The sequence below is a fragment of the Nelumbo nucifera genome, chromosome 2 (assembly GCF_055504915.1).
Source record: "Nelumbo nucifera cultivar China Antique chromosome 2, China Antique-T2T, whole genome shotgun sequence".
In the NCBI taxonomy this organism is placed as follows: domain Eukaryota; kingdom Viridiplantae; phylum Streptophyta; class Magnoliopsida; order Proteales; family Nelumbonaceae; genus Nelumbo; species Nelumbo nucifera.
The window spans coordinates 56139554-56164429 of NC_142650.1; the positions used below are offsets into that span (position 1 = coordinate 56139554).

The 24876-nt window shown below is 40.8% G+C and overlaps 2 protein-coding genes across 4 annotated transcripts; one reads left to right on the top strand and one right to left on the bottom strand.

Annotated features, from left to right (window-relative positions):
- Positions 1-410: 410 nt before the first annotated feature.
- On the top strand, positions 411-12870 carry LOC104586317 (uncharacterized). Of its 3 annotated transcripts, none has more exons than XM_088898363.1 (5): positions 411-547; positions 2262-2416; positions 2534-2642; positions 2763-2825; positions 12607-12870. In XM_088898363.1, the coding sequence occupies exons 2-5, from the start codon at positions 2332-2334 to the stop codon at positions 12707-12709; spliced, it is 360 nt and encodes a 119-aa protein (XP_088754489.1). In that variant the 5' UTR covers positions 411-547; positions 2262-2331; the 3' UTR covers positions 12710-12870. The 3 variants fall into 3 exon arrangements, with proteins under 3 accessions (XP_088754489.1, XP_088754490.1, XP_010241798.1); XM_088898364.1 differs by lacking the exon at positions 411-547 and adding an exon at positions 600-1481; XM_010243496.3 differs by lacking the exon at positions 411-547 and having other exon boundaries at positions 2153-2416.
- A 2124-nt stretch (positions 12871-14994) lies between these two features.
- On the bottom strand, positions 14995-23469 carry LOC104586316 (ABC transporter B family member 1). The gene is made up of 11 exons (XM_010243495.2): positions 23344-23469; positions 21245-21901; positions 21069-21123; positions 20800-20975; positions 20510-20710; positions 20123-20382; positions 19702-20018; positions 19314-19537; positions 18108-18481; positions 17211-17925; positions 14995-17126 (listed from the first exon to the last, which is right to left on the bottom strand). The coding sequence occupies exons 2-11, from the start codon at positions 21683-21685 to the stop codon at positions 15819-15821; spliced, it is 4071 nt and encodes a 1356-aa protein (XP_010241797.1). The 5' UTR covers positions 21686-21901; positions 23344-23469; the 3' UTR covers positions 14995-15818.
- Positions 23470-24876: the final 1407 nt, after the last annotated feature.

A 24876-nucleotide genomic window follows, 5' to 3' on the forward strand; every position in this document is an offset into this window, starting at 1 on the left:
CTTCTGGAGCTGCTCTTGCCTCTCCCCTTCATTTCTTTGTTCAACCTATAACTGGTGCCGACGTTCAGCCTGTAATCAGTTGAATGAAAATCCACCTCACTCCCCAAACCAAGAGCATATAGATGTGATTGTGGAACTAGGAGCAAGGTGCATTTGAACTCGAATCACCACCACTGCCATAATCCGAGGACTTGAACCTGACATTGTAATCGACACCTGTGTGTGTGTGTGTGTGAGAGAGAGAGAGAGAGAGAGAATGTTCTGCTTCTCTGATTAAAGGATGCTTCCAAAGGTTGCAGCGGCATCTAGAGGACTTGACATTGTAATCGGCACCGGAGAAGAGAGAGAGAGAGTGCTCTATTTCTCTGGTTAAATGGTGCTTCTAAAGGTTGCAGCGGTGTCTAGAGGACTGTGGATCTAGCGATTTCATTCCATGGGGCACTTGCTTGTGCAACCGGGGGAGAACCAAAATGAGAGATGAGAGAGAAGAACCACAGTTGCAGCAACGTCAATGGCTTCATTTAACGGTCCATTGTGTGCGAAAGAGGTATTTTTGAAAAAATATCAATCATGTGATGTAATGTCACATGTGACTGGGTGTAACAAAAAGTTAACAATTGAGGAGGTTTTAGACAGTTGTTAGAAAACTTAGGGTCTGTTTGGTTCAAGGGAATAGGACCCTGGAATCGGAATCGGAATGAGTCATTCCGTTTCCAGATGTTTGATTGACCAGAATGGGAATGGATAGGCGGAATGAATGGCCATTCCCGACCCCCTCCCCCATAATGTGATTCCCATTCCGCTATTAGTTTCTTTTTTTCTTTTTGGACGTGCAATTCAAAAGGAAGATGCCACGGGTACACCACGGTTCCACCTTGGCAAAGAACCTCCCCAAATTTGCCATTCGTGCCTTTGTCCAGAATCATACATCCTCTGTATGATCTTCACCACCACCGTGGCCCAACTTCACCATCATCATCTTCTGCTATTGCTAGCCACCACTACGCATCACTCCTCCAGTCTCTTATTGAGGGAAAAGCAATCGAGCCCGAGAAGCAAATCCACGCGCACCTCGTTACGGGCATCGGTTTGAGCACCATTGTAGCCACCAAACTTGTTAATCTCTACTCGGTTTGCAACCATTTACCCCATGCCCACTGCTTGTTCGACAGAATTCCTAAAGACAACGTCTTCCTTTGGAACGTTCTCATTCAAGGCTATGCTTGGAATGGACCCCATCAAGCCACGCACTCCCTTTACCACCAAATGTTTGATTATGGTCTCCACCCTGACAACTTGCTTTTCCCTTCGTCCTCAAGGCATGCTCCGCCCTCCTTACGCTACAACAAGGGAGAGAGATCTATTGTCACGTCATACGGGCGGGATGGGAATCGGACGTCTTTGTAGGGGCTGCGCTTATTGACATGTATGCCAAGTGTGGATGTGTAATGACTGCACGTTGAGTCTTTGACAACATTCTGGTAAGAGATGTGGTCTTCAGGAATTCCATGCTCGTTGCTTACTCCCAAAATGGGCACCCAGATGAGGCCCTTTGTCTGTGCCGTGAGATGGCTTTTGCTGGTTTGAGGCCCACTGTTGCAACTCTCGTCACCGTTGTCTCGACGTCGGCTGACATTGCGGCTCTCCCTCAAGGGAGGGAACTCCGTGGGTTTAGTTGGGGGCATGAGCGAGTATGGGTGGATTAACGATGAGACGGGGGAGACATTTGAAGAAGCGGTGGATACTTTTTTTTGAATTTGCTATAAAATTATTGTAATTTCTGCATTTCCTGCAAAATTTTTACAATTTTTACATTTTTCGATATTTTCATGCATTTTTTATTTTTTATTATTTTTATTAGGGGTAAAATTGAAAATCATGGCTGATTCCGATTCTAGTCTCTTGATGAACCAAACAGCATCAATCGGAATCCGATTCCTGTTTGAATCAAAAGAGAATAAACCATTCCGATTCCGATTTTAAGAGATTCTTATTCCGATTCCGATCACGAATCAAACGGACCCTCCCTTATAATTACTCTAAAACAATATGTAAACAGTAATATTAGAAGTAAAAGGTAAAGAAAACTATACTCTCTTTTCTTTCTCTTCCTTTTCTTACTTTTCATCAATTAGCTAAATTATAAGGGTAGTTTTAAAAATTTTACCCTAAATGAAAATGCGCGCATCGAGTTTTTGTTTTTCCCTCTCCCACTAAAAACCTTCTATTCTTTTCCGTGTGTTTCCGGTGTTTAAACGCAGGAGACAGAATTCGGTTTCTCGGTTTCAGAGTAATTGAGAGAGAGAGAGAGAGAGGGGCAAAGAACCAAGCATGGGTGGTAAATGCCCTCACCGGAAAGTGAAGAAGAGAAGGCTTTCTCACAAATCTGCTCGCCGGACCAAGTTCCTTGTCAAAGATATCCTTTTCTCTGTAGAATTTTGTCAATGCCTTCAAATGTTTTCTTGGTCTATGCTTCAGGTCTATGCTTCTTTTACCTAATTCGAAAATTTTTCTAACTAATTGATTCCATCACGCGATGATATGGTTTATGAGGAGCTTCGGAAGCCAGATGGGGAGAAGAAGCCGCTTCCCCTGGATGAAGATCTTCCTGGGATGGGTCAGTACTACTGCTTGCACTGCGAGTAAGACTCGTTTACCCTTTTCTTTCCCGACTTTGTGATATGGGTTTTATTTGCTGGCTCCTTTTTTTCCTCTCTTTCTCCCTCTATTTCTTTTTATTAATGTTGTCTCTTTTTCCTCAGTCGATATTTTTCGAATGTGTCCGTGAGGGACGAGCATTTCAGAACGAAACGCCACAAGAAACGGTAAGCAAGTGGCTTTCTTTTGTATTTTCATTTTAATTATTGGCTCTAACTAGGTCTTGATTGTTCTTTATCATCATTTTCGAGTAAACAAGTCATTGTTACTGGAGGGTCCATATATTAGGACTTATAGTTGGTGGTGCAGTGGAGGATCAGTAACCAAAGAAAGATCTCAATTCTCAAGCGGGATATCCAAAGAGTTGAGGCAATTTTCTCCTGCAGTCTGTGCAGTTGAGAAGCAAATATGTGAATTGGAATGTCTCAGGGCTTCTTGGATAAGAACAATTTTCGTATTAGGTTGGAAACTGATAATTTTATGTCTATATTTTGTTGGGCCCTTATTACTACCCCGGAAATTAGATCATAGCTCTGTCTTGGGTTAGATTGCATGGTCAATTCTATCATCTGCTTGGTATTCAAGGACTCTGGGAATGTAGGATATATTTATCTTTGAAGAGGTGCCCTCTTCTTCCATGAATAGTGGACTAATTATTCTTTTTAATTATTTTCTTATTCTATGCAGGAATGTTATCATTCACTTGTAAATCCTGGTACCAAACACTGTATAGTGAATAATGTATGTCTGTACATATGGTAGATATCCGTGTTCATACCATGTAGTAATATGTGTCTATTAATAGTACTCTACTCTGCATATTCTATTTTGGTTATGGAGGTACTTACATCTTGTTAAGTTGTATTTAGTTTCCATGGCCAAAGCTAGTGATGACTGAAATGTATTTACCTTGAAAGTTATTCCAGGTATTTTAGTTGATATAGTAGCATTATTAATTTATTTGAGGATTTTTTGGAGCAATGTTTGTAGTATGTGGAGGGGGTGTGAGGCATAGTTCAGAATATAAGAGGTGTAAGCCTCCCGAGCACAAGGAGGCATAAGCCTCCTTAAGAGGAGGGGGATGAGGAGGAAGAAGAGTAAGGGGGATTTCATCTTTTTATTTTTATTTTTTGTTTCATTTTCTTTCTTTTCTCCTTTTTCTTTTCTTTCTTTCCCTTTCCTTTTTTTTCTTCCTACCTTTTTCTATGAGGTGTACACCTCCAGCATGCCTCGTGCAAAAGGTGTATGAGGCGTGTACCTCATGGACCTGAGGTATATGCCTCAGAGGCATCACTGCCTCTAGCATACACCTTAGGGCATTTTGGGGGCACCTTGCCTAGAGGTGTGCCTCCAGGTGTATGCCTCCCATGCCTTTTAAAACATTGGTGGCAACGCAATTCCAGTGTACGCCTAGAGGCGTGCCTCCAGTCCCTAATAACTTTTTGTAATACCTAAAAGTACCCCCATGTGAGGGTTATACTTTTTTCTCCATTCATTCGAACATTTCTTCTACCAGGTAGCGGTGTACTAGTTGTAACCGGCGACCATCGGCGGTGACGAAAAGTGGCCGGCGGACCTGTCATTTGGCCACTTTCTTCTATTTTCTGAAGTTATTTTTCTCATTTAATCATTTTTTTGGTTTTTTTTTCTAACTTGGACTCTCTGTTCTTCTTAGATCTACTTGAACTGTCTGTTTTTTCGCAGATCTACACTTGAACTAACCAGTGACAAAAGGTTATTTTTTTTTTCTGGGTTTCGCAGATCTACATGAAGTTACTTTCTAGGTTTTTTTTTTTTTTTTTTTTTAACTTGAAACTCCACAGAGATCGAACTCTATTTCTTCCTTCTGTTTTTTTTTTTAACTTGAAACTCCACAAAGATCGAATACACTGCCATAGAGATCGAACTCTGGGATCGAAACCAAAATTTGGTTGCTGGTATGCAGCCTTGCCACTCACCATTCCTGTTTTTTCTTCCTTAGTCCTCAGTCTTGCCATAGAGATCGAACTCTCGGATCGCAAATCTGTTTTTTCTTCCTCAGCCATCGTTCTTGTTCAACACCGCCACTCACCACTGTTGCTGGTTTGAACCCGCCGCTGCAACAATGATGATGAACAGGGAAAGGGAAAGAATGAAGACTAGGGAGAAGAAGAAGAAGAAAAAAAGAAGAGAGATGGTGTGGGTATATTATTATTGTTCCAAAAAAAAGAGAGATGAGAGATTGGAGGTGGAGATCGGAATGGATTCACCGTTACCGTTGGTTCTGTGTTGTAAGGAAGATGATGAATAGTGGATTTCGGGGGGGGGGGTTCTGAAGAAGAAAAGGAAGAAAAAGTATGAGATGGAGAGGGAGGCCAGAGTATTTATTATTTATTAGGATTGTTTATAATTATTATTTATTATTATTATTATTATTATTATTATTGTTATTGTTATTGTTATTTGGTCTACATGGCGATTCACGTGTGGGTCCATGTGGACTCTTAGTTAAAATGTATAGCATAACATGTGAAAAGCATTGTATATATGTATGAGCAAAGTGAGGGTTAAAATTGTCATTTGTGTCAATTTAAGCACTTTTCTTTTAACAAGTCCTTAATCATCAAACAGGGCTTTAGGAGAGTTATTCTTGCTCACATTGATGCTTGATTTGGTTCTAAGGTGGTTGGTTCCATAGATGATGCTGATTCTACTAAAGTTGAGGTCCTAGTGCTACTTGTTACTTGTTATTGCTTCTATTTTTTTTTTTTTGCTTCGAAGTTAGTGCTTCTATTATCATAAGATTAAGGTTGCCCTCCCTTTTTGGTAGGGGTGCATCATGGATGGGCTCAGGTTGGCCTTTTGTCAAGATTTTTGGGCCCGGCCCAAAGGTTCAAACCCGAAGCAGTGTAAAATGCTAACTTGGGCAAACTCGAGTTGCACCCCTACTCGTTGGAGGCTTTGCAAATTTAACTAACTAGGGAGGGGGGGGGGTAGGGGGATTAGCAAGTGTCCTTGGAAGCAGGTGGAAGATTTGTGTTTCCATTTCTGTCCAGGTTAGATGGATATTGTGAGAACTAAATTGGATGGCTGACAGCCTTGCTAGATCAGAAAAAGCTGTATGTGCTGATTTTTTTTGTTTGCTGAGGGATGTGGGCATTATAGCTATAGTCATAGAATTTTGTACATCCTCCCAGCTCCCATGTACATTTTTTGCTTCTCTCTTTCTCTCTCTGAGAAGAGGTAACTCATATCATTCAATAAAATCAAAAAGAGAGGGGATGTACAAGCAGAGCACAAAAACAAAGCTAAAAAGACCAACCAAATTACATAGGCATTGAACTTGCAATAAAGCCCAATAACCCTTGCTTTAGCTAGAAAATCAGCCTTGGAATTCAGATCCCTTGGTATCCATCTATGAAAACAAGAAAAGGAGGAAGACAAGTCTTGGATCCCATTAAGAAGATAGAGCCTCCAAGGGTCCTTCTCTTCGTGGACTGCCTGGCCAATAGCATTCCTAGAGTCCCCCTTGACCACAAGAGATTTGATTTGGATTGGTTTAGCAATTCTCAAGCTAGTCAGCCAAGCCCTAACTTCAGCTTCAGATGCATTGGCAGAAGCATTTGCTTAGGTATCTTTCTACAAGGCAGTGACACAAACACAAAAGAGGTGGATGTAAGCAATCTTGATCCTATAGGGAGATATCTGGAGAAGTTGATGGGAGTTGAGGTGACTTCGTGCAAAAGCAAAGGACTAAAGTGGCAATCTTGGAGGTGTGGTCCCCTAGTCAAGGTGAAATGAACGTAGGTGACCCTGATAGAAATCCATGGCTTGTGTTGGAAGATGGGAGAATTGTGAATGATTTGCATTTTCCAAGGAAGAACAACATTTCGGTTGAGAAGTTCATGTTGAGCAAGAAAAGGAAGGTTCTCTGGAAGCTGATTCCATTTGTGGTTATCTGGTGCATCTGGACTGAGGAATAGAAGGGTATTTAATGACAAGTCTCTTAGTCTGGAGGATCTATCTCAGAAGTTGGTGGGCAAGTTGTTTTCGTGGCTGCCTGTGACTGCTGAATTTAGAAATTGTAATGTATCAGATGTGTTATTTTCTGTTTCTTGATGGCTCATGTAATTGCTGTTTTAGATCAGTCAGCCATTTCTGGGACTGATCTCAGCCTCCTGTGTGTATCTTTTTCTTAATAATTATTACTTTACCTTTTCCAAAAAAAAAAGTTCATGTCGGATGAAGAGGTATATGATTCGGTAAGAACAGAACTCCTAGCAGCAGTCTTTGGGGTTGAGAAAGTCAAGGAATTAGGAGTGGGTAGGCTGATCAGTGAAGGTGATTGTGATTTGAAGATAGTTGTGGAATGACTGAAAAAAGGTATAGGGTAGATTTGGCAGCTGAGGAATGAGTTCAGGTGCTTTAAATGGCTTTCAAAAGATATGAACGTTCAAATTAGATGGGTCAGAAGATCTGCTAACAGCTTGGCAGACACTTTAGCTAAGCAAAGGGTTCAGAGACAACAGATATTCTGGGCACACTTGTAATATAGTTGGGGGGTTAACTATGTAATCGTTTTGCTTTTTTCTACAACTTGTATTCTGTTTCTTTCTAATCTTGGTAAAATTCTGATTTCCGTGTTATTGATCAAAATTAAAGAAAAAAAAAAAGAATTATAGAACATGGCCTTTGGTTGATAGTGCTAAGAGTTAAGATGAGGGAGGAGATGAGGATGGACTTGCAGAGGAGGTGGTCTTAGATGAAACTCACTAGGTTGTTGAATCTATTGACATGGAAACTGTTGTGAATGCAGAGATCAAAGTCAGCAAAACTTTGGAGTTTTTCTTGGGTGGGGAAGAATTTCCAAGGAAAGTTTTCAAGGAGTTGGAAGAAAAAGAGTTGGAGAAAAGAGTTGGAAAGGGATAATGAAGAACTATTCTGTTTTAGTGGATGGGATTTCAATTAAGGTTGGTAATGGTAATAGAACTAAGTTTTTTTTGATGATAAAAAAAAATAGAGCTTGTTAGACAGGGTTGTGGGAGTGTTTCTGAATCTACAGACCATCTGTGCATTCACTGCCCATTTTCTGCTCAGTTGTGGGACTATTTTCTCAGAGCCATGAACATCAGCTGGTCTATGCCAATATTGGTTAAAGAGCTCCTCTGTTGCTGGAATATCAAAGGTCTAAGCAAGAAAAGGAAGTTAGTGTGGAGGTATTCCTAGTGCTGTCTTCTGGTCCATTTGGGCTGAGAGGAACAGTAGGTTTTTCTGTAATAAGGCTAAGAGTCCAGAAGACTTCATTCAGAAAGCTGTGGGCAAGTTAATCTCTTGGGTGTCAGCTTCTGAGGAGTTTAGAACTTGAATTTGTCTGTTGTATTTCGTTCTAACTCCTGGTGGAGTATGTAATTGCTGTGTTTGTCAGGTTGCCTTTCTGGGTCTGATCACAGCTTGTATGTGTTGCTTTGAATAAATATTACTTTACCTTTTTCCAAAAAAAAAGTTGGGAGAAAAATAAAGATGATTTAGTGACTTGTGAAGAGAAGGGTTATAATGTAAGGAAAAAAGATTCATAATTTATCCATAATTTCATAGTACTGCTTTAGCTCATACGAAGTCACAGGGGAGGTTGCAGAGAGGGCGGAGAGGATGTTGCAAATCAAACTTTTACTAAGAATGTGATTCTAGAGGATCGTAGCTAGTTTGAAGGAGATGAATGAACTTGAAAAAAATTCCTAATGCTGTAGATGTTTCAGAAGGCAGAAGAGTCATTGAACTATTCTGGTTTCAAAAGTCTTTGCTAGGTTGAAAGGGGGTTTATTTGGAGTTGGGCCTAACAAAAAGGTAAGAAATTAAAAATGGTTTTAAGAGGAGTAGAGTGGTTTCTGTTCAAACTGCTAATGCTGAATAGGTGGGTTTTGTCCTGTGCGGTGTTAAGTTGGTGTTTGGTAGCCTGCAGTTGTAAGTGTTTGGTAGCTGGCTTGGGATTGGGTGGTGTTGGTGTTGGATGGTTTGGTGAACTGTTGTAAGCTTTAGTTCAATGTGTTTTCTTGAAGTTTTTCTTTTGGAGGCATTTTTAAGGCCATAAGGGTTTCAAGTTGGTTTTGGTTGTTTGTTGGGTTTTATTTTTCTCTTTTCTTCTCTTAGGTGATTTCTTGGCACCTTTCTTGTGTTGTTCTTTTTTGGTTAATAAATTTTATTTTACTTACAAAAATGTACTATTACTTTTGTAGAATGTAGACATAGCTCAAGTTTCCTCAAGGTCAACTTAGCATACAGCTGCATGGAGCATTACTATTTTGAATAAATTTGGTTCATTAATTTTATTACTTTTGTTGAGATTGACAATCATGGAGATTGCACAACCAAACAGCATATAATCGGAATTTTTTTTTCTTAATTTCCGGGGAGGGGGGATTGGGGACGGTAAGGAAAAAGGCTTTCTAGATAGTGAAGAACATTTTATTTGAAGGTGTCTAGGTGGAAGGAAATTTAAATGGACGACTTTTGACCATGTTGTACCTTGGGCGCTAAGATTTCTGGTAAGGGAAACAATGGCAGTGGCTGCTAATGAACTGCTCATTCAGGTGGGATCTCAAGATTGGTAAACAGCCTGGGTAACAGTTTAGCCAATGGCTGGAGTAAACAAGGACAACCTGGAATGAGGTAATCCAGGGCTGGGGGACCAGTGTAAAGAATTTCTTTGTATGTGCTCTGGAGGTTTGGTCTGCTATATATATACTGTCTTTGTATTGTAAACAAGGTTTAAAATTTCGATATGATACGCAACAGATACGGGATACACAAGGAAATCAGACGTCTCATTTTTTTTCATGCATATCGGACCCGTATCAGACCGTATCAGGGCGTATCGTGGGTGTATCAGGGGTATATCGGGGCATATTGGTAGCGTATCAAAGAAAAAGATACGACCAAAAACTGAAAAAAAAATAAAGGGGAAAAGCAAGCTTATTTTCCTTGAAATAAGCCTTCTTTCACCCCCAAATGACTCTAAAACTCCAAACCTCATTCCTAGAGTGCTAAATTTGCAAAAAACAAGTGTGAATCATAATTTTTATTTTGAAAAATTTTCAAATTTTGAAAAAATATGGAAAAAATAGGTAAGTTTTTTCAAATTTTTATAATATCTTGTGATTTCTTTTTTTCTTGAATGTTTAAATTTATGTTGATCTACATTTCTTACATTCAAAATCACATTTTTCTGTGTTATTAATAAATTTATGGAAATTTCATGGAGATATTTAGGTAAAATATAAATTAATAAAAAATTTGAAAATGTAATTTTTCTCTGCCTATAAAGACTAAATATGTTTTAGATCTATGAATTTATCTATCATATCCATTGAGCAATTTAAATTTCTTCTTTAGTATTTTTTTATTTTTTTATATTTTTAGAAATAAAAAATAAATAATAATTAATTATATTTTATCATTTGATCACAACAATTGAATATATTATAATTCTATAGATGGTCTATCATTTCCACAGACCAATTGAAATTTCTTATCTAATAATTTTTTTTTTGTATTTTTAGAATTAAAAAATAATTAATTAATTAATTATATTTTATCATTTGATCACAATGATTGAATATATTATAATTCTATGGATGATCTATCATATCCACAAAGCAATTGAAATATCTTTTTTATCAATTATTTTTTGAATCTATTATATAATGTTTATTTATTTATTATAATTTTTGAAAATAAATAATAAATAACTATTGGTTATATTTTCACTTAGAAGTTGTGCCAATGCTTATGGTTGGATAGGAGAGTTGGGTTTTTCCCTTCCCATAAAACATTAAAATTTAAGAATTATAATTTATAAATTATAGTTAAGCATAGGATTTTTAATGAAATTATAATTAACTACAATATATTTCTTCATAAAACCATTAAAGTATATTAATTTATTATATATACACCTCATCGAGGTCTTATATTTAGTATTATTGATGTATTTTTATGATTTATTAAAGTATTTATAGTGTTTCCAAGCGTTTCTATGTGTATCTTAGTTTTTCTTCGATACGCATGCGTATCCAAAGCGTATCCCGATACGTCTCATAAAATTGTCTTTCCGATACAGTTGGCGCTTCTGATACTTTGAACCTTGATTGTACAATCCGCTGTTGTGGAGGGGGATCTTGTTTTTCAATCTAATAAATACATTTACTTGGTATGGATATAAAATTAAGCAATTTTGTTTGTTTGTTTTACTAATGAGTGAATTTCATTTTTTGTATTGGGAACTCAGAACCTATTTGGTACAGTTTGAGGCATGTCCTTGACTCCCACTTGTGGTATGATACATGGACTAGGATAACAGGCAATCCAGTGTTTTAAAAGGTGTGTGAGGCGTATGCCTGGTTGGTACCTCTGAGGCATATGCCTCATGCACACCTCATACAAAAAGACAGAAAAAAAAGAAAGGAAGGAAATGAAAGGAAAAGAAAGGGAAGAAAGAAAGAGAAGAAAACAAGAGAAAAGAAAGAAAAGAAAAAGGGAAAGAAAGTGGGCTGGGGGCTTCACCCCCCAGAGCCCCCAACCCCTTTTCAATGCAGCCCTTTTTTTGTGCTAGGGGGTCTGGATTGCTCACCTCCACTTCAACAAGACCCCTCCCCCTTCGGCTAGCGTCACACATATTCATTCTTTTAAATATAGAAGATTTTTATTAAAAATAAAGGAAAATGAGATCCTCCTTCCCCTTCTTCCTCCTCCCCCTCCTCTTAAGGAGTTTTACATCTCTTATGTTTTGAACTATACCTCATGCCTCTAGGTAGTGGAATGCCTCGCATCACACCTCTGCATTTTAAAACATTGAGGCAATCACCATCACCATTTCCTAAGCAGGTTGCTTTTAGCCTCCACCACATGGTCATGCAGTAAAATGGTACTAGGGAAACCATAAAGGAAATCATCTTGGATCAAGGTTCAGGTTGTCCTTTAAGGACAAATTTTCAATCTTAAACTCATGCCATTTCTGATTTGCACTTTTTGCAAGTTGACCTGTCCATTTTGATTCCTTGGTTTGGGTTTTGTTGTAATTATCATACCCAATATTGTGCTTTTGATGATCAGGCAGGGGTCTTAGCTGGAGAGGAAAAATTAGTGGGCCAGTGGCTCATGCCCTAAAGTGGGGTGTTTGGGAAGAAAGAAATATTCGAGTTTTTGATAACAAGGCCAGATCTATTGAATATTTGATTTCCCATTTTGCTTACCTTTGTAACATGAGGGCTAGTAAACTCTGAGGTGTTTAGAGGAATCTCTGTGAGTGACGACCTGCAGAGGAATGTTGTCAATTTCTTTTACTCCCAAAATTCTGGCCATCCCCCAGGGTCCTTCCTCTTAGCAGGAGAGGGTTTTGAAATTAAACTTTGATGGCAGTGCTTTAGGGAACTTGGGCAATTCTGGTATAGGTAGTGTGATCACGGGGAGGGTTGGAAGTCTCTGTTGGGTTTTCTATGGCCCAATAAGGACTGTTAACTCTACTAACACTAAAGTGCTGGTGGCCCTTACTGGGATTTGAAATGATAGACCTTGGGTTTCTTGAGTTTATCCATTGAAGTTGATTCTGCAAACACAATTAAATGGTTAGGAGAAAAGGATGGTCCTTGGAGGCTGGCTCACTACTTGAACAAGGCTATAGACATAGGTCAAATTTTGTTTGGATTCCTAGGGGGTTAAATTCAATTGCAGATGGTCTAGCAAATTCAAATTTTGTTTGGATTCCTTGTAATTCAGTGTGCATCCTTTGTTTTCCATGCTTTATAGCATCTCATATGCACACTTTTTGTTTAATGAAGTATCAGTTATTCTTTCTTCAAAAAAAAAAAAAAGAAAAGAAAAAAAGGCTTTTCATATATAGGATCTCCATGTTACGATTACCAGCAATAATGACCAATTTATATCAACTATTAACCTGCTTTCATGATGATACAGAGTGAAGCAAATGATGGGACCTGCACCCCATACTCAACTGGATGCTGATTTAGCTGCCGGGATGGGGATGCCTGACAATGGGCCAAAGCTGATGTCTATGTGAGGAGCCCAATTTTTTGTTATAGTTTGAGATATCTGATTCTCTTGTTGAAGATTCCTTACTAGATTGAAATGTTTTGCTTTTATCCTTCTGCCAAGTTGAAATCAACAATAGTAAAACTCAATAGAGAAAAAGTAGATTAAGATGGTCGTATGCTTAGAATACCATTTATAGCATGCATAAGAAGTAATCTGTTATAAATTGAAGGGACTAAAAGGACTAAGGGCAGACCAAAATGGACATGTAGTAAGAAGTTACTGCTCATAATATAACAATGGATAGGGTACTAGACAGAATAGAGTGGCAAAACAGGATTCATGTAGCCGACCCCATGTAGTGGGGACATGGCTTAAATGATGATAATAATGATAACAGTGAGCCATTATTTTACGAAGCTCAATGTATTGGTATCTTTTTTTGCTTGCTGGAGCCCTTTGTATCCTATCCTTTGTTGTGTCCTTGTCAATCAGCTTTGTTTGATCCAAACTTTATTCATCAGACAACACAGTCCAGACAACAATAAAGTAATGCATTAAGAAGTATGAGCGGAAGGAGTGGAACATTTAATTGATTTACCAAGTATGAGATATCTTGGGATGAAATTGTGGCATATGGTATCCTTGAGAATCCATCAATGTGATTTGTTTTGAAAAGTTTTTAATTCAAGGAATTCGAACGCGCTTGATGGAAAAATTAAACGAACGATTCTTTCTGGAATTGGTAGTTGGGGTTCAACTACTCTGATTGAATTCCGAAACTATTCTCGTGGGAAACTTTATTGCATGTGAAGTTATGAACCCCAGAGCCAGAAGGGTGAAAAATTGAAAAATATTAAGTGATCCCCGTCTTGGGGTTGGGTTGACTTGCCTATCTTTTTGCTTTTTTAAATCAGGAGGACCACTTCCATTCCATGGTTCTAAATAACTGAACGATAAATTGGTAATCAAGACAAAGAAACATGCCACGTTTTCTCATTAAGACCAAGGGTTTTGTCATCCACAAAGACTAAAGCAGAGATCAAAACGAGGATGAAATTTAAAACGTTATCCACAACTGCAGGATTAAACATCTAGACCCATTATTTTATCTCCAAGTGTTGTTTGTTTAAATTTTACTGAGCACCAGAAGTTACTCAACCAATGACTTTTTTTTTTTCTCTTTCAATTAAAAAAGCATACCCGCAACATGCAGAACATGTGTATGCTCGGCTCCAGATAGGTTTTCTTGTTTTTTTTCCTTCTGGTAAAGGAGTATATCTGATTCTTGGATACCTCCCCCTACAGACAAGGTGGGGTTCATTCCAAATTTTGTTTTTGTAGAGTATCTTTTCTTGGGTTCCATCGTGTCTGTAGGCGAGCCGGCCAGCTATCCCAAAGGTTGCATAAATTCGTTCACTAGATTTCCTCTTTCCTCCATCCAAATCCAGTGATCCAAGAGTTGCATCCAATGTATGGAGTTTATATTTGGGAACAGTGCCTCAGATATAATCAATCAGCCTCCACCCTCCCTGCAGTAAGCAAAGTAAGAAAAATTGCTCCAACTCTACTCATCTCAGACCCTGACCCAACAAAGATTGAAATAAGCAAACTCAAAAAAGAAGATTTGGAGTTGGGAGCAAAGCAGCCGCCGGGTACGCGTACGCCTCCCCCCTTTGTAATGGGCTTGTATTTCCAATGTTTATTTCACACGCATTGTCACCAGGAGTGGAGGACCAACACCCCACCACCGAGGCCAGGTACGAACCCATCAGTCACCACTTGTAGTTCTTGGAGTCCTTGATCATGTCATGTGTGCATTCTCCCTGCTTTTACTCAACACGTTCCCCTATCTGGGAGGTTAAACATGTGCTAGCGGGTCAACCACCACATGACCCAAGCTAATGCTGTCTCCTCATCTTATTCCCACTACATATATAAATCCACATTATTCCTAGCCTAGCCAAACTCAAGGGCACTACCTACGCTACGATTGGTGCGTCTGGATCCAACCTGGACCTTGTGTGCACTCTCAGAGGGTAATTGTCTATGTGCAAAGCAATCACATGTCTGCCACTTCTAGTTGTTCTCCTTTTCTAAATGGAAAAATGAAAGCCACCCCACTGGCCACTCTCACACCATCTTATGAGTCAAGTGAAGCCAACCCCAAGCTACAGTCTCATCTCCCTAGGCCTACCTAGTTGTCATGGGCCCACCTTCAACTGGGTTCCCCTTCAGGATTCAAAACTAGATAGGTGTTTTTGGGTAGAGGATAAATAAAGCACACTCCAAGTAGAGTAGAGAGATGAGAGATGTGGGTTACCCTTTTCTCTTCATAATTCACCAAATAATAATTGCTTACAATAATTACACTGAGAGAGAGAGAGAGATCCAAAATTCCTTCCAAATGCCCAAAATATACAGAAGCCGCACCAGACAGACACTACTACTAGGCATAGGCAGTGATGCTCAGTCCCTACTGGGCCACTCCCAAGTCCCAACATTAGGATCAGAAAATGATGGGACAGACAATTGACATGGTTGATGCCATGGCCACAGGCCCAGGCCCACAGTCCACAGAGTTGGAATCACATCACATGTGGTGGATCACTTTCAGCCAAGGTATCTCCATCACAAATCCAATGGCATCATTGAATACGAAAGGGAAATGGGTCCCATGCCCATCCTTGTGATAATTTTGGAAGTAGCAGATGGTGATGGAGTGGACCCGGCACCGATCTTCGGCGATCCTTCCTTTGAATACCCATTACATGGCGGCAGGACAAACTACATACACGAGGGGTGCCTGCTCTCCTTGTCTTCTTGACTTCCAACTTCCAATTCCCAATCGATGTATTTGTTATTTTTCCCTTTCGCCAATTTCTTTATATATAATACCAGAACAAAACAAAACAACGCTTCTAGCCTTCTACTTTCTAGCTCTATCTATCTATCTCTACTCTCTAGTCTCTAGTAGGGTACAAAACCAAAAACAAAAGACTATATTACATTACATATCACCAACATATGTTAATATTGTAAAACCCATGCCATGAGCCCAGGAAGGAAAAATTTTGACAGTATTCCAGTCTCCTCCCCTTTCTTTCAAGTTTCAGCGATGTGAAAAGTGAAACTAATTATTTCACTTGGCTTCTCTCTCTCTCATCGTCGTCCTTGGCACGTGCCGAAGAAGTTGAGCCTGGTGCTGGTGCCATTCCTATGGCCTGCCCGGCGTGTGAAAACCTCTGCAACTGGATCATTCGGGCGTAACAACCATCCGGGAAATGATTGAGCAAATGCGAGTGTGACCCTTGTTCTGCCACCTTCCCATCGTCGATCACGGCGATGACATGGGCGTTCCTTATTGTTGACAGCCGGTGCGCCACCACGATGGTTGTCCTTCCGGCACATGCACGCTCCAGGGCCTCCTGGACGCATTTCTCCGACTCGGCGTCCAGCGCGCTGGTGGCCTCGTCAAGCAGCATGATCTCTGCTTTCCTTATAAAAGCCCGGGCTATGGCTATCCTTTGCCTTTGCCCGCCCGACAACTGGACACCCCTCTCGCCCACCCAGGTTCGATAGCCGTCCGGCAGCGATGAGATGAACTTATGGGCATTTGCCAATGTTGCAGCCTCGATCACTTCGGCCTCTGTGGCGGACTCCCGTCCGTATGCAATGTTGTCATGTATGGTGGCCGCGAACAGGCAAGGCTCTTGTGGCACCATTGCCATATGCCTTCTCACTGACTTGAGGTTGTATTTCCTTATGTCCTTCCCATCAATCAGCACCCTGCCTGATGACGGCTCGTAGAATCGCTGCACCAGTGCAATGACAGAGCTCTTGCCGCACCCACTCGGGCCAACGAGGGCGAGCGCTTTGCCCGCTCGGGCACGTAGAGTGAGGTCTCGGAAGATTTGCACGTCGGGGCGAGATGGGTAGCTGAAGTCGATGTGCTTGAGTTCTACGTCCCCTTTTAGGCGGTCAGGGACGGGAGTCGAGTCGGGATCGTCGGGCTCAATTTCAGTCCTGCGGTCGAGGAGGTCAAAGACTGAGCGCATGGCTCGACCTCCCTTGATGAAGTCAGGAGCAAGGGTCAGTGTCTCGGCAGCGCCATTGGCGGACACCATGAGTACCATGAAGACTCTGATGGTTTTTGAGAAATCAGAGATGTCATGCTTTACGAGCCAAGCTGCATACCACAGCCCAAGGGCGTAGGAGGCATAGAGTAAGAATTGTGCTACTCCAAAGCCACTTCCAGCAATCTGTCCCTTCCAAAAGCAGCGACGCAGGGGTGACTCAAGGTTGGAGGAGAAGAGGCTGACGATTTTCGCCTCTGAATTGAATGCAGCCACAGTTCTGACATTTGACACAGCCTCGCCTGCTAGCTGTGTTGCCTTGGCGTGGGCAGCTTCTAAGTCACCGGAGAAGCCATTCATGAACATTTTCTGCAAGGCGGGAAAAACAAGTCGGAACAATTTTTGCTTTGCCAATACAGTGGCATGCATTCACGACAATAAGGAAATCCATACCTGCAGAACGGTGGCAGCAACAACAACAGGGAATACAGCAAGAAGAACCAGAGAAAGGCGCCACTGCAAAACGAACCCTGCAGTGCAAGCAACAAGCATGAGGGCTGAGTTCTGCATGATCACCGAAATCCGATCTCCGATTGCTGATCGGACGTTGTTGGCATCAAGAGATAGCCTGGCTGCAATCCTCGCACTCTCGTTCTCCTCTTGGTCAAACCATGCAATTTCGTTCTTCATTACAGCTTCCAGCATCTTCTCCCTCACCCGCTTCGTGAGATTCTCCCCCACAACATCCCAAAAGAAATGTTGCAGGGTGTTGAAGAGAAGGGCTGCTGATGAAACCCCAATCAAAAGATAGCAATATTTCCCAATCTCTCGACTCATATAAGCATGGTCTGGGTTATAGTAGATGCTTAGGACAGCACTGAGGACATAAGCAAAGAATGCGCTCAGAGAGCCACACACAACCGACCCAACAGAGCCAAACAAGGCGTAGGTCCATTCAGGGGAATTCATCTTGGCAAGGCGCAAGAAGGAATTAGCTTGCTCCTTGAAGGCAAGCTTCTCCATCCGGTAATTGGGATGTGAGGCATCAACTGAGAAACTAAAATCAGAGGTGGAGAAGTCGGAGAGTCGTCGTGAGTAAGGTGATCGGCCATAGGAAGAATTCCGGGCAATAATTGGCGAGCTTACAGAGTTCCTGGCGCTAGAAGGTCTGCCAAAGTAAAACCAAATTTTTACCTAAGAGTTTCAGTAAAATGTAAATCATCTAAACAATATTGGGGAATGACTAAATATATTTGCAGTGAACAAACTACTAAACAGAAACAGAAATTATCGACAAGGAAAAGAAAAAAAAATTAAAAAAAAAAACATTGCTGAGTTTGTGGAAATTACCTTGCACTGCTCTTCCTGGCATTGTTAAGAGCGGTCTCATGAGCCATTTCCTGCATGCGGATAAGCTTGGCGTAGACGCTATTTTCACCTTTGGCAATGAGCTCATCATGGGTCCCAATTTCAGAGACACCACCTTGCTGGAGGACAGCAACAAGGTCAGCCTTGCGGATGGTAGAGAGCCGGTGGGCAATGACAAGAGTTGTCCTCCCTATCATGAACCGGTCAAGGGCCTCCTGCACCAGCTTCTCTGACTCTGAATCCAGGGCACTTGTTGCCTCGTCCAGCAGCAGGATTGCTGGGTTCTTCAGCATTGCCCTTGCTATGGCAATTCTCTGCTTCTGTCCTCCTGAGAGTTGCAAGCCTCTCTCCCCAACCTGCCATTTTCAAATTATCATTTCATATAGTTCATACACTTGTTTACTTGTCTCCACCATTGATATTCTAGCCTCTAGGAAATCTAGCCTAGCTTCCATTTGGTTTTTCTTTTCTGCAATTTACTTCATGCTTACCATTCCCTCTCAGTAATTAGTACCAAAGATCAAACATTTTTTCATTTTCTACTGCCGTGTGAACTTTTACTGCTATTTTTAAATGGTCAGTCCAGTCAACTAACGGAATTTAAATTTTTCTTTTTTTTTATTAATTCAACCATTTCAGACTAGTTTAAAACAAGGTCACATCACATGGTTTCAGTCAACAGTACATGTGAATATCAGACGGGGGTTTTATTTATTTCTGCTGAAATGGATACTGAATCAAGTTATTGTCTATTTTAAGAAGGCCTGCCAAAGAGTCATGTCCATGTTCAAGGTTCACCTTCCAAGAATTTGACAAATCTCCCCCTAACTAAACAGTACAAAGACTAAGAATGTGCCTAACATATGAAAAAATGATTAAAATCTATTAATTTGAAATTCTAATTTAAGATGGCCATGTATGAGCTCAGAATTTGGATGACCAGACAAGGGGAGAATCCGGACCGCCCAGTTAATCAGGCCAAGTTTAGAAGGAAAACCTAATGCAACCTGACGGTTTAGATCATCAACCAGACTACTTTTACATCTAACCATGATTGATATCAAGGTCTCCATCCTATTCCTGGAAATGTAAACCTGTAAACTATGCTTGTGGAGGTGAGATATTTTAGGTTCTATTGTATTAAGCTATTAAACCTCAACCTAACTCATAGATAAGGTTTGTACTAACCAGAGTGTCATAGCCATCAGGAAGCTTGACTATAAACGAGTGGGCATTAGCAACCCTGGCTGCCTCTTCGATCTCAACTTGGGTTGCTTCTGGCCTACCCAAGAGCATGTTTTCTTTAATTGTGGTCGCAAATAAAGCAGGCTCCTGGCTCACAAGCCCAATCTGTTGCCTCAACCATCTTAATTTGAGTGCCTTTATGTCGTGCCCATCTAGCAGAACTTGCCCTGTGCGGTCCAAAATACCTCTCCATAAGTACGCACATGAAATCCGTGAACAGAATTGGCTTCCATGGCAGAGTAATTAAATTTATTTAATAAAAGGAAGCCTATTTCATTTATTTCATTTACAGTTTTACTGAATTAGAGAAAAAAAATGGTGTATTAATTACCTGAAGTAGGATCGTAGAATCTTTCAATGAGGGAGACGACTGTGCTCTTACCAGAGCCACTGCTTCCAACCAAGGCTATGGTCTTCCCGGCTGGAACGATTAGGGAGAAGTTCGAGAGGATCTGAATGTCTGGCCTGGAGGGGTACGAGAAATCGACATTCTTCAGCTCCACCTGGCCTGTAACTGATTCCAACTCCAAACCCGACTCACTATTCCTGTCAATACTTGGTTTGTGATCAATGATGCGGAAGATCTTTGCAGCCGCAACTCTTGCCTTTGTGAACGCTGCCATGCTCGGGGCGGACTGTCCGAGAGCCCTGTGAACCGAATGCTATTCTCATAAAAATAGAAAAGAAAAGTAAACAAATGTAACATTCAAATGGACAAATATGTCAAAGAGGACGCCTGATCGAACACTTACAGTCCACCTATCATAACAGCGAACATCGTGGCAATGGCTAGTCCTCCATTGGTAAAGTGGTGTCTAACGAGATAACCTCCATACCACAAAAGAAGGGCATAGCAACAGAAAACGGTGAAGTATGTAGCTCCAAGTCCTATTCCTTTTGCAAATCCGGTCTTGTAACCAAGCTTCTGAGCAACCCTTAATGCCGATGAGTAAGCTTCTAATGCTCTTGATTCACCAACATAAGACATAACCGTCCGGATTTGAACAATAGTCTGCAGTTTTCCTTGAAATCAGTAATACCCACATAAAGAACATCTTCTGTTTCTATTGATTAATGTGCACTATTTTTTAATTCAGTACCCAGAATGCCAAATGGGAAAACTTGCTCTGTTTCTCTACCTGTTCTGCAATGTTTCCGCCTTGGGAAAGAGCTTCCTGACTCTTGGAGGAGAGCTTGGCCAATGTGGTGGTGTGGATGGCTCCAATTAAGGCAATAAGAGGGACGACTGCAAGCGTGACGAGGGCTAGTTGCCATACTGCAGTGAAACCCACCACAAACCCAGAAACGAAGGTTGCAAGGTAATGCAAGAAATTACCCAACTGCAGAAGGAAAGGAAGCAATTGGGTGCAATCAGAGAACAATTGCAGGAAAAGTAACGTAGAATTAGACGTGGGTTTCTCTTTCTTACCTTCTCGCTAATGGCATCTTGGACCAGCACGGCGTCCGTATTAATGGCGAAAATGATATCAGAAGTTCGAACCTCTGTATCAAAGAACTGCACATCCTGATTCAAAGTAGCTTCAAGGTACTTGATCCTCAACTTGGTCGATTGTCTCTCTCCCGTCCACATCCAACATGATATCTCTGCAAGTATTTTCGACTTCTTCCAATTATAATCCAAGTTAAAACAGCAATAAAACTAAAAGTCCAACTACCCAAGAAGATCAAACGAAGAACCTGCCCACGAAGACGCCCAAATTGCTGCTCCTACCACAAGAAAGTAGAATGCGTACTGCAAATTCAAACAGCGAATCAAAGATGGGTTCTCATTTAATCCATTCAAAGCAAGCCCAATGAACAAACACACACACACACTTGATTTCATAAAAATCAGAGCGTTCAGTAATCGTTACCTTGACAACTTCCTGCACCATCTTATCCTGATTGTTAGCATTGGACCCGAATGAATTCACAAGATCGGCGAAGAATCGAAGGAACAGCGGCAACGAGCAGCCATGAACGATAGCACCAGCGGAACCAATCGCCATTAAGACACAATCCAACCCATCTGCAAATCTAAAGAGCTCACCGAACCCTACTGAAGGAGGAGATGAACCGGGCTTCTCCCCGGTATCTTTGTTCCCCTCAGAAGCCTCCATTTTCCCCTTCTCTCCTCTATCCTCACAACCTTGGACTACTCTAGCCTCCAATCTCTGGGCTACTTTCAGTTCTATTTGCGTTGGTTCCACTTCCCCTTTAAATCCTCCTGCCTCAGCTGATGTGAGCTCAACACCCTGCATTTCGGACCATCTCCACTGCTCTACCGTCTTTATCTCCTTAGAATTTTCTGACATTGCAAAATTCTTGCTTTACAAACAGACCCCTCTTTATTTTCTCTCTCCTCTCTCTCTCTCTCTCTATTTGTCTTTTAAGCAGTACTTCATTTGCAATTTTTTTTTAATCCCTCTTCCTTTTTTTTAACTTGTTTACTTTCTCCTCTTCTTCTTATTGCGCATCTCTCCAAGTGAGTTGGATTTTTACAGTTGACACTCTCCCTCACTTCTTCTCCTCTGTGAATCAGAGAAAACGACAGAAGGTAAGAACACTAGGCGTTTTATAAGAGAAGCAGAGGAACTTTTACCGACAAACATACAGTAAGTGTGAAAGCTTGATAATGGGGTTTTGACCCGAACTAATTACCCTCCCAGAAATCAATTTCTTTTTTCTTGCTGAAGAAGAAAAAACAGTAAAATCATCACGGAAGAAAAGAAATTCAACCCTCCAGCCATACCTCTCTGTCTGTCTCCTACCCTGGCTTTCCTTCAAATCCGCTTCTTTTACAGTTGTACTAAGTTAAGTTTAAGAAGCGAACTAACAGACATTAACACAAAAACAACCTCTCTCGGTGAAAAATGCTTTTCTTTCTCTGAGCTTTTTCTCTAAAGACCCAGAAAGAACGAAAAAGGAAAAAAAAATCTTTTTATTCACTAACAGAAGAATTTATGCGAGAAATTGTCTGAAAGAGAATGGATTTTTGTGAGACATTTTATTATTTTCACATATGTTGGCTACAAGGGGAGAGAGAAATTGGATTAAAACTTAACCAGAAATTGATGATAATCAAATTTTTAGTGTCTCCGCTAAAAATTACTTTCTCTCCCCACCATTTTTGACTAAAGACCAATCTCTCTTATAAGCTAATTCTTCAATATGCTGTCCCCTGTCAGAATTAATCAAAATAATTGCTCCTCCTGAAACACCGAAGCTCAACTAATTTAGTCAGCCACGATTTTTGTCGGGAACTCCCGGGATCCAATGAAAACTCGGAGTCAAAATTCCACTGCTTTTATGTCAGAAGAATGAATTCACAACCTCCATCACCTCCTCAACCACCGCATTTTCCCCTAAAATAAGCAAATCTCTAATCTACCCACAGATCTAACTCAGCTCCTTCATTAGTTCCGAAATCCTTTATTTCCATACGTTTTCTGTTCGCGAAAGAGATACGGACTTCCTGATTTCAAATGACAGCGAATTTGTCGGTTTTGATTGAAGTTAGTAAACAATCCGGTCCACGCTCAAGCGGTTTCGAGAGAGAGGAGAAAGTTTGAAGTTTCAGTCAGTCGGAAGACCGTACTGTCAGAACCTAACTAAATTAAGCAGGAAAATCCGAAAATGCTCCACAATGAGAGAGATCTGAAACTCAGATTAGTGGGAGTCTACTTTAATCACGCCTCCGGACTTTTAAAAGCTTTCTATCCAGCTCGTTCTCGCCTAAATTCCGATAAAAAAAATCGAACAAACAAAAAGATCAATACAAGGAAAGCAAACAGACATCTTACTACAAATTCTCCGAAGCTGCAGTAGTTTATACATTCTAACCATTAAAATTACAGTAGAAAATAAAAGAGCAAATGAAGCTAGATTTTCGCTTTATCTACCGTTAGAGATGAAACAAAATTAACTTTTTTCTAATTCTCTCTCTCTCTCTGATCTGAGTCTCTGGGCTTACCATAGTACTCTGCAAGTCTTCTGCGGGGCCTCGTTTTTTCCTCCACGCGCTTTCAGTGAGTCAGTGAGTCTCGCGGATAAAAACGGGCGAACTCGACAAAATGACGCTCATGCCTCATCGCCATATAATTACGCTAAGTGCCACCGGATCAACGCGAAATGACAATTCTACCCTCTCTACTGTCGTAGGAGATGTTTGGGATGGATGCTGATTTTTCTTATGAGATTTTTCAAAAAATCATGGATTTCTGATTTCTCATGAATCAGAGAAGTTGCTTATTTGATATTATTCTTGCCACCTCACTTGATTTCTTAGAAATTGGTTATGAGTTGTTTGGTAGTAATTATGAGTAGTGATTTTTTGTGTTTATAGAAACCATCTTCCCTATTCATGTTAGATACTACATCATCAAAAAATAATCGGAATCAGCTCAATTTTAATAATTAATTTCTGACTGATTTGCCAATTTCTCAAAAATCAGTCAATCGAACAGCAAAATAATCAGTGATTCTGGAATCATTGATGTAGTTCTCATGTGATGCCAAGAACTAGTTGGAAGATTACCTGGACACTAATTGCATAGCGAATTGGACCAAGTTGTAAAACAAATGATCAAAGAATTCGATGTGGTTAACCCGACGAGGTCACTCCAATGCTTAAGTCTGTATTGTACTCTAGTTGCAAGCTGAAAGCTTGAATGCAAGTATGCTAGTGAGCAAGTAATCGTGCCTACCTGGGTCTCAAAGGCTAATGCTCTTATATGGTTGGACTGCCGTGGGTTTCACGAAACGTTCATGGGGTCTTTGGCCCAAGTCGTTGGGGTTCGTTTCGTTCGGGAAGGCAAGAATCGCTAATTGATAGGGATTACCGTTTCCCTTTAATTTGGATGGGGTGAAGTTAAACCTAATAGTTACGTGGCATGATCCTGAAAGATTCGGGGACAGCTAACAAGCTCCTAGAGATCTACTACGTGTCGCTTTGATTAGTCTTAGCTATCCAAGGTGCCCGGAGCTCAGTGCCATCCGAGGTGACTGTGGTGCTGAGTCATCGTCTAGCTGGTGGGCTACATCCACGTGTCCTCTGTTTATCAAGTTGGGCCAAAACACCCCTCATCACGCATCATCTCAAACACCACCCTAATGTATGTATTCGTTTTTGAGTTTTTGTTCTGAAAAAACAAAAAATCACATGCATAGGCAAACACCCCCTTGGAAACAGTTTTCAGAAAATTCGTTTTAAAAATTTTCAACCCAACTAGAGTGAATATATGAAGCAGCACGTCTGTCACTGTACAAGTGTACGACCTTGTTACTAATGCACAACCATACACGATCGGTGGGGAGCTTCTAGCTTTAGCACTTAGATGTTGTTGTCTACTAAGATGATGTGGACCTACTCTCACCTACATTCAGATGAGATGTAGCATTCTTTTAGGGTGATTTTTTACCCGGTTCTTCTCAATGGTGGGACCCCAATTCGATGCTGGGACCCACAGCATCATGGAAAGGTCCATTTGGGGTTTAGGTTGTAGTA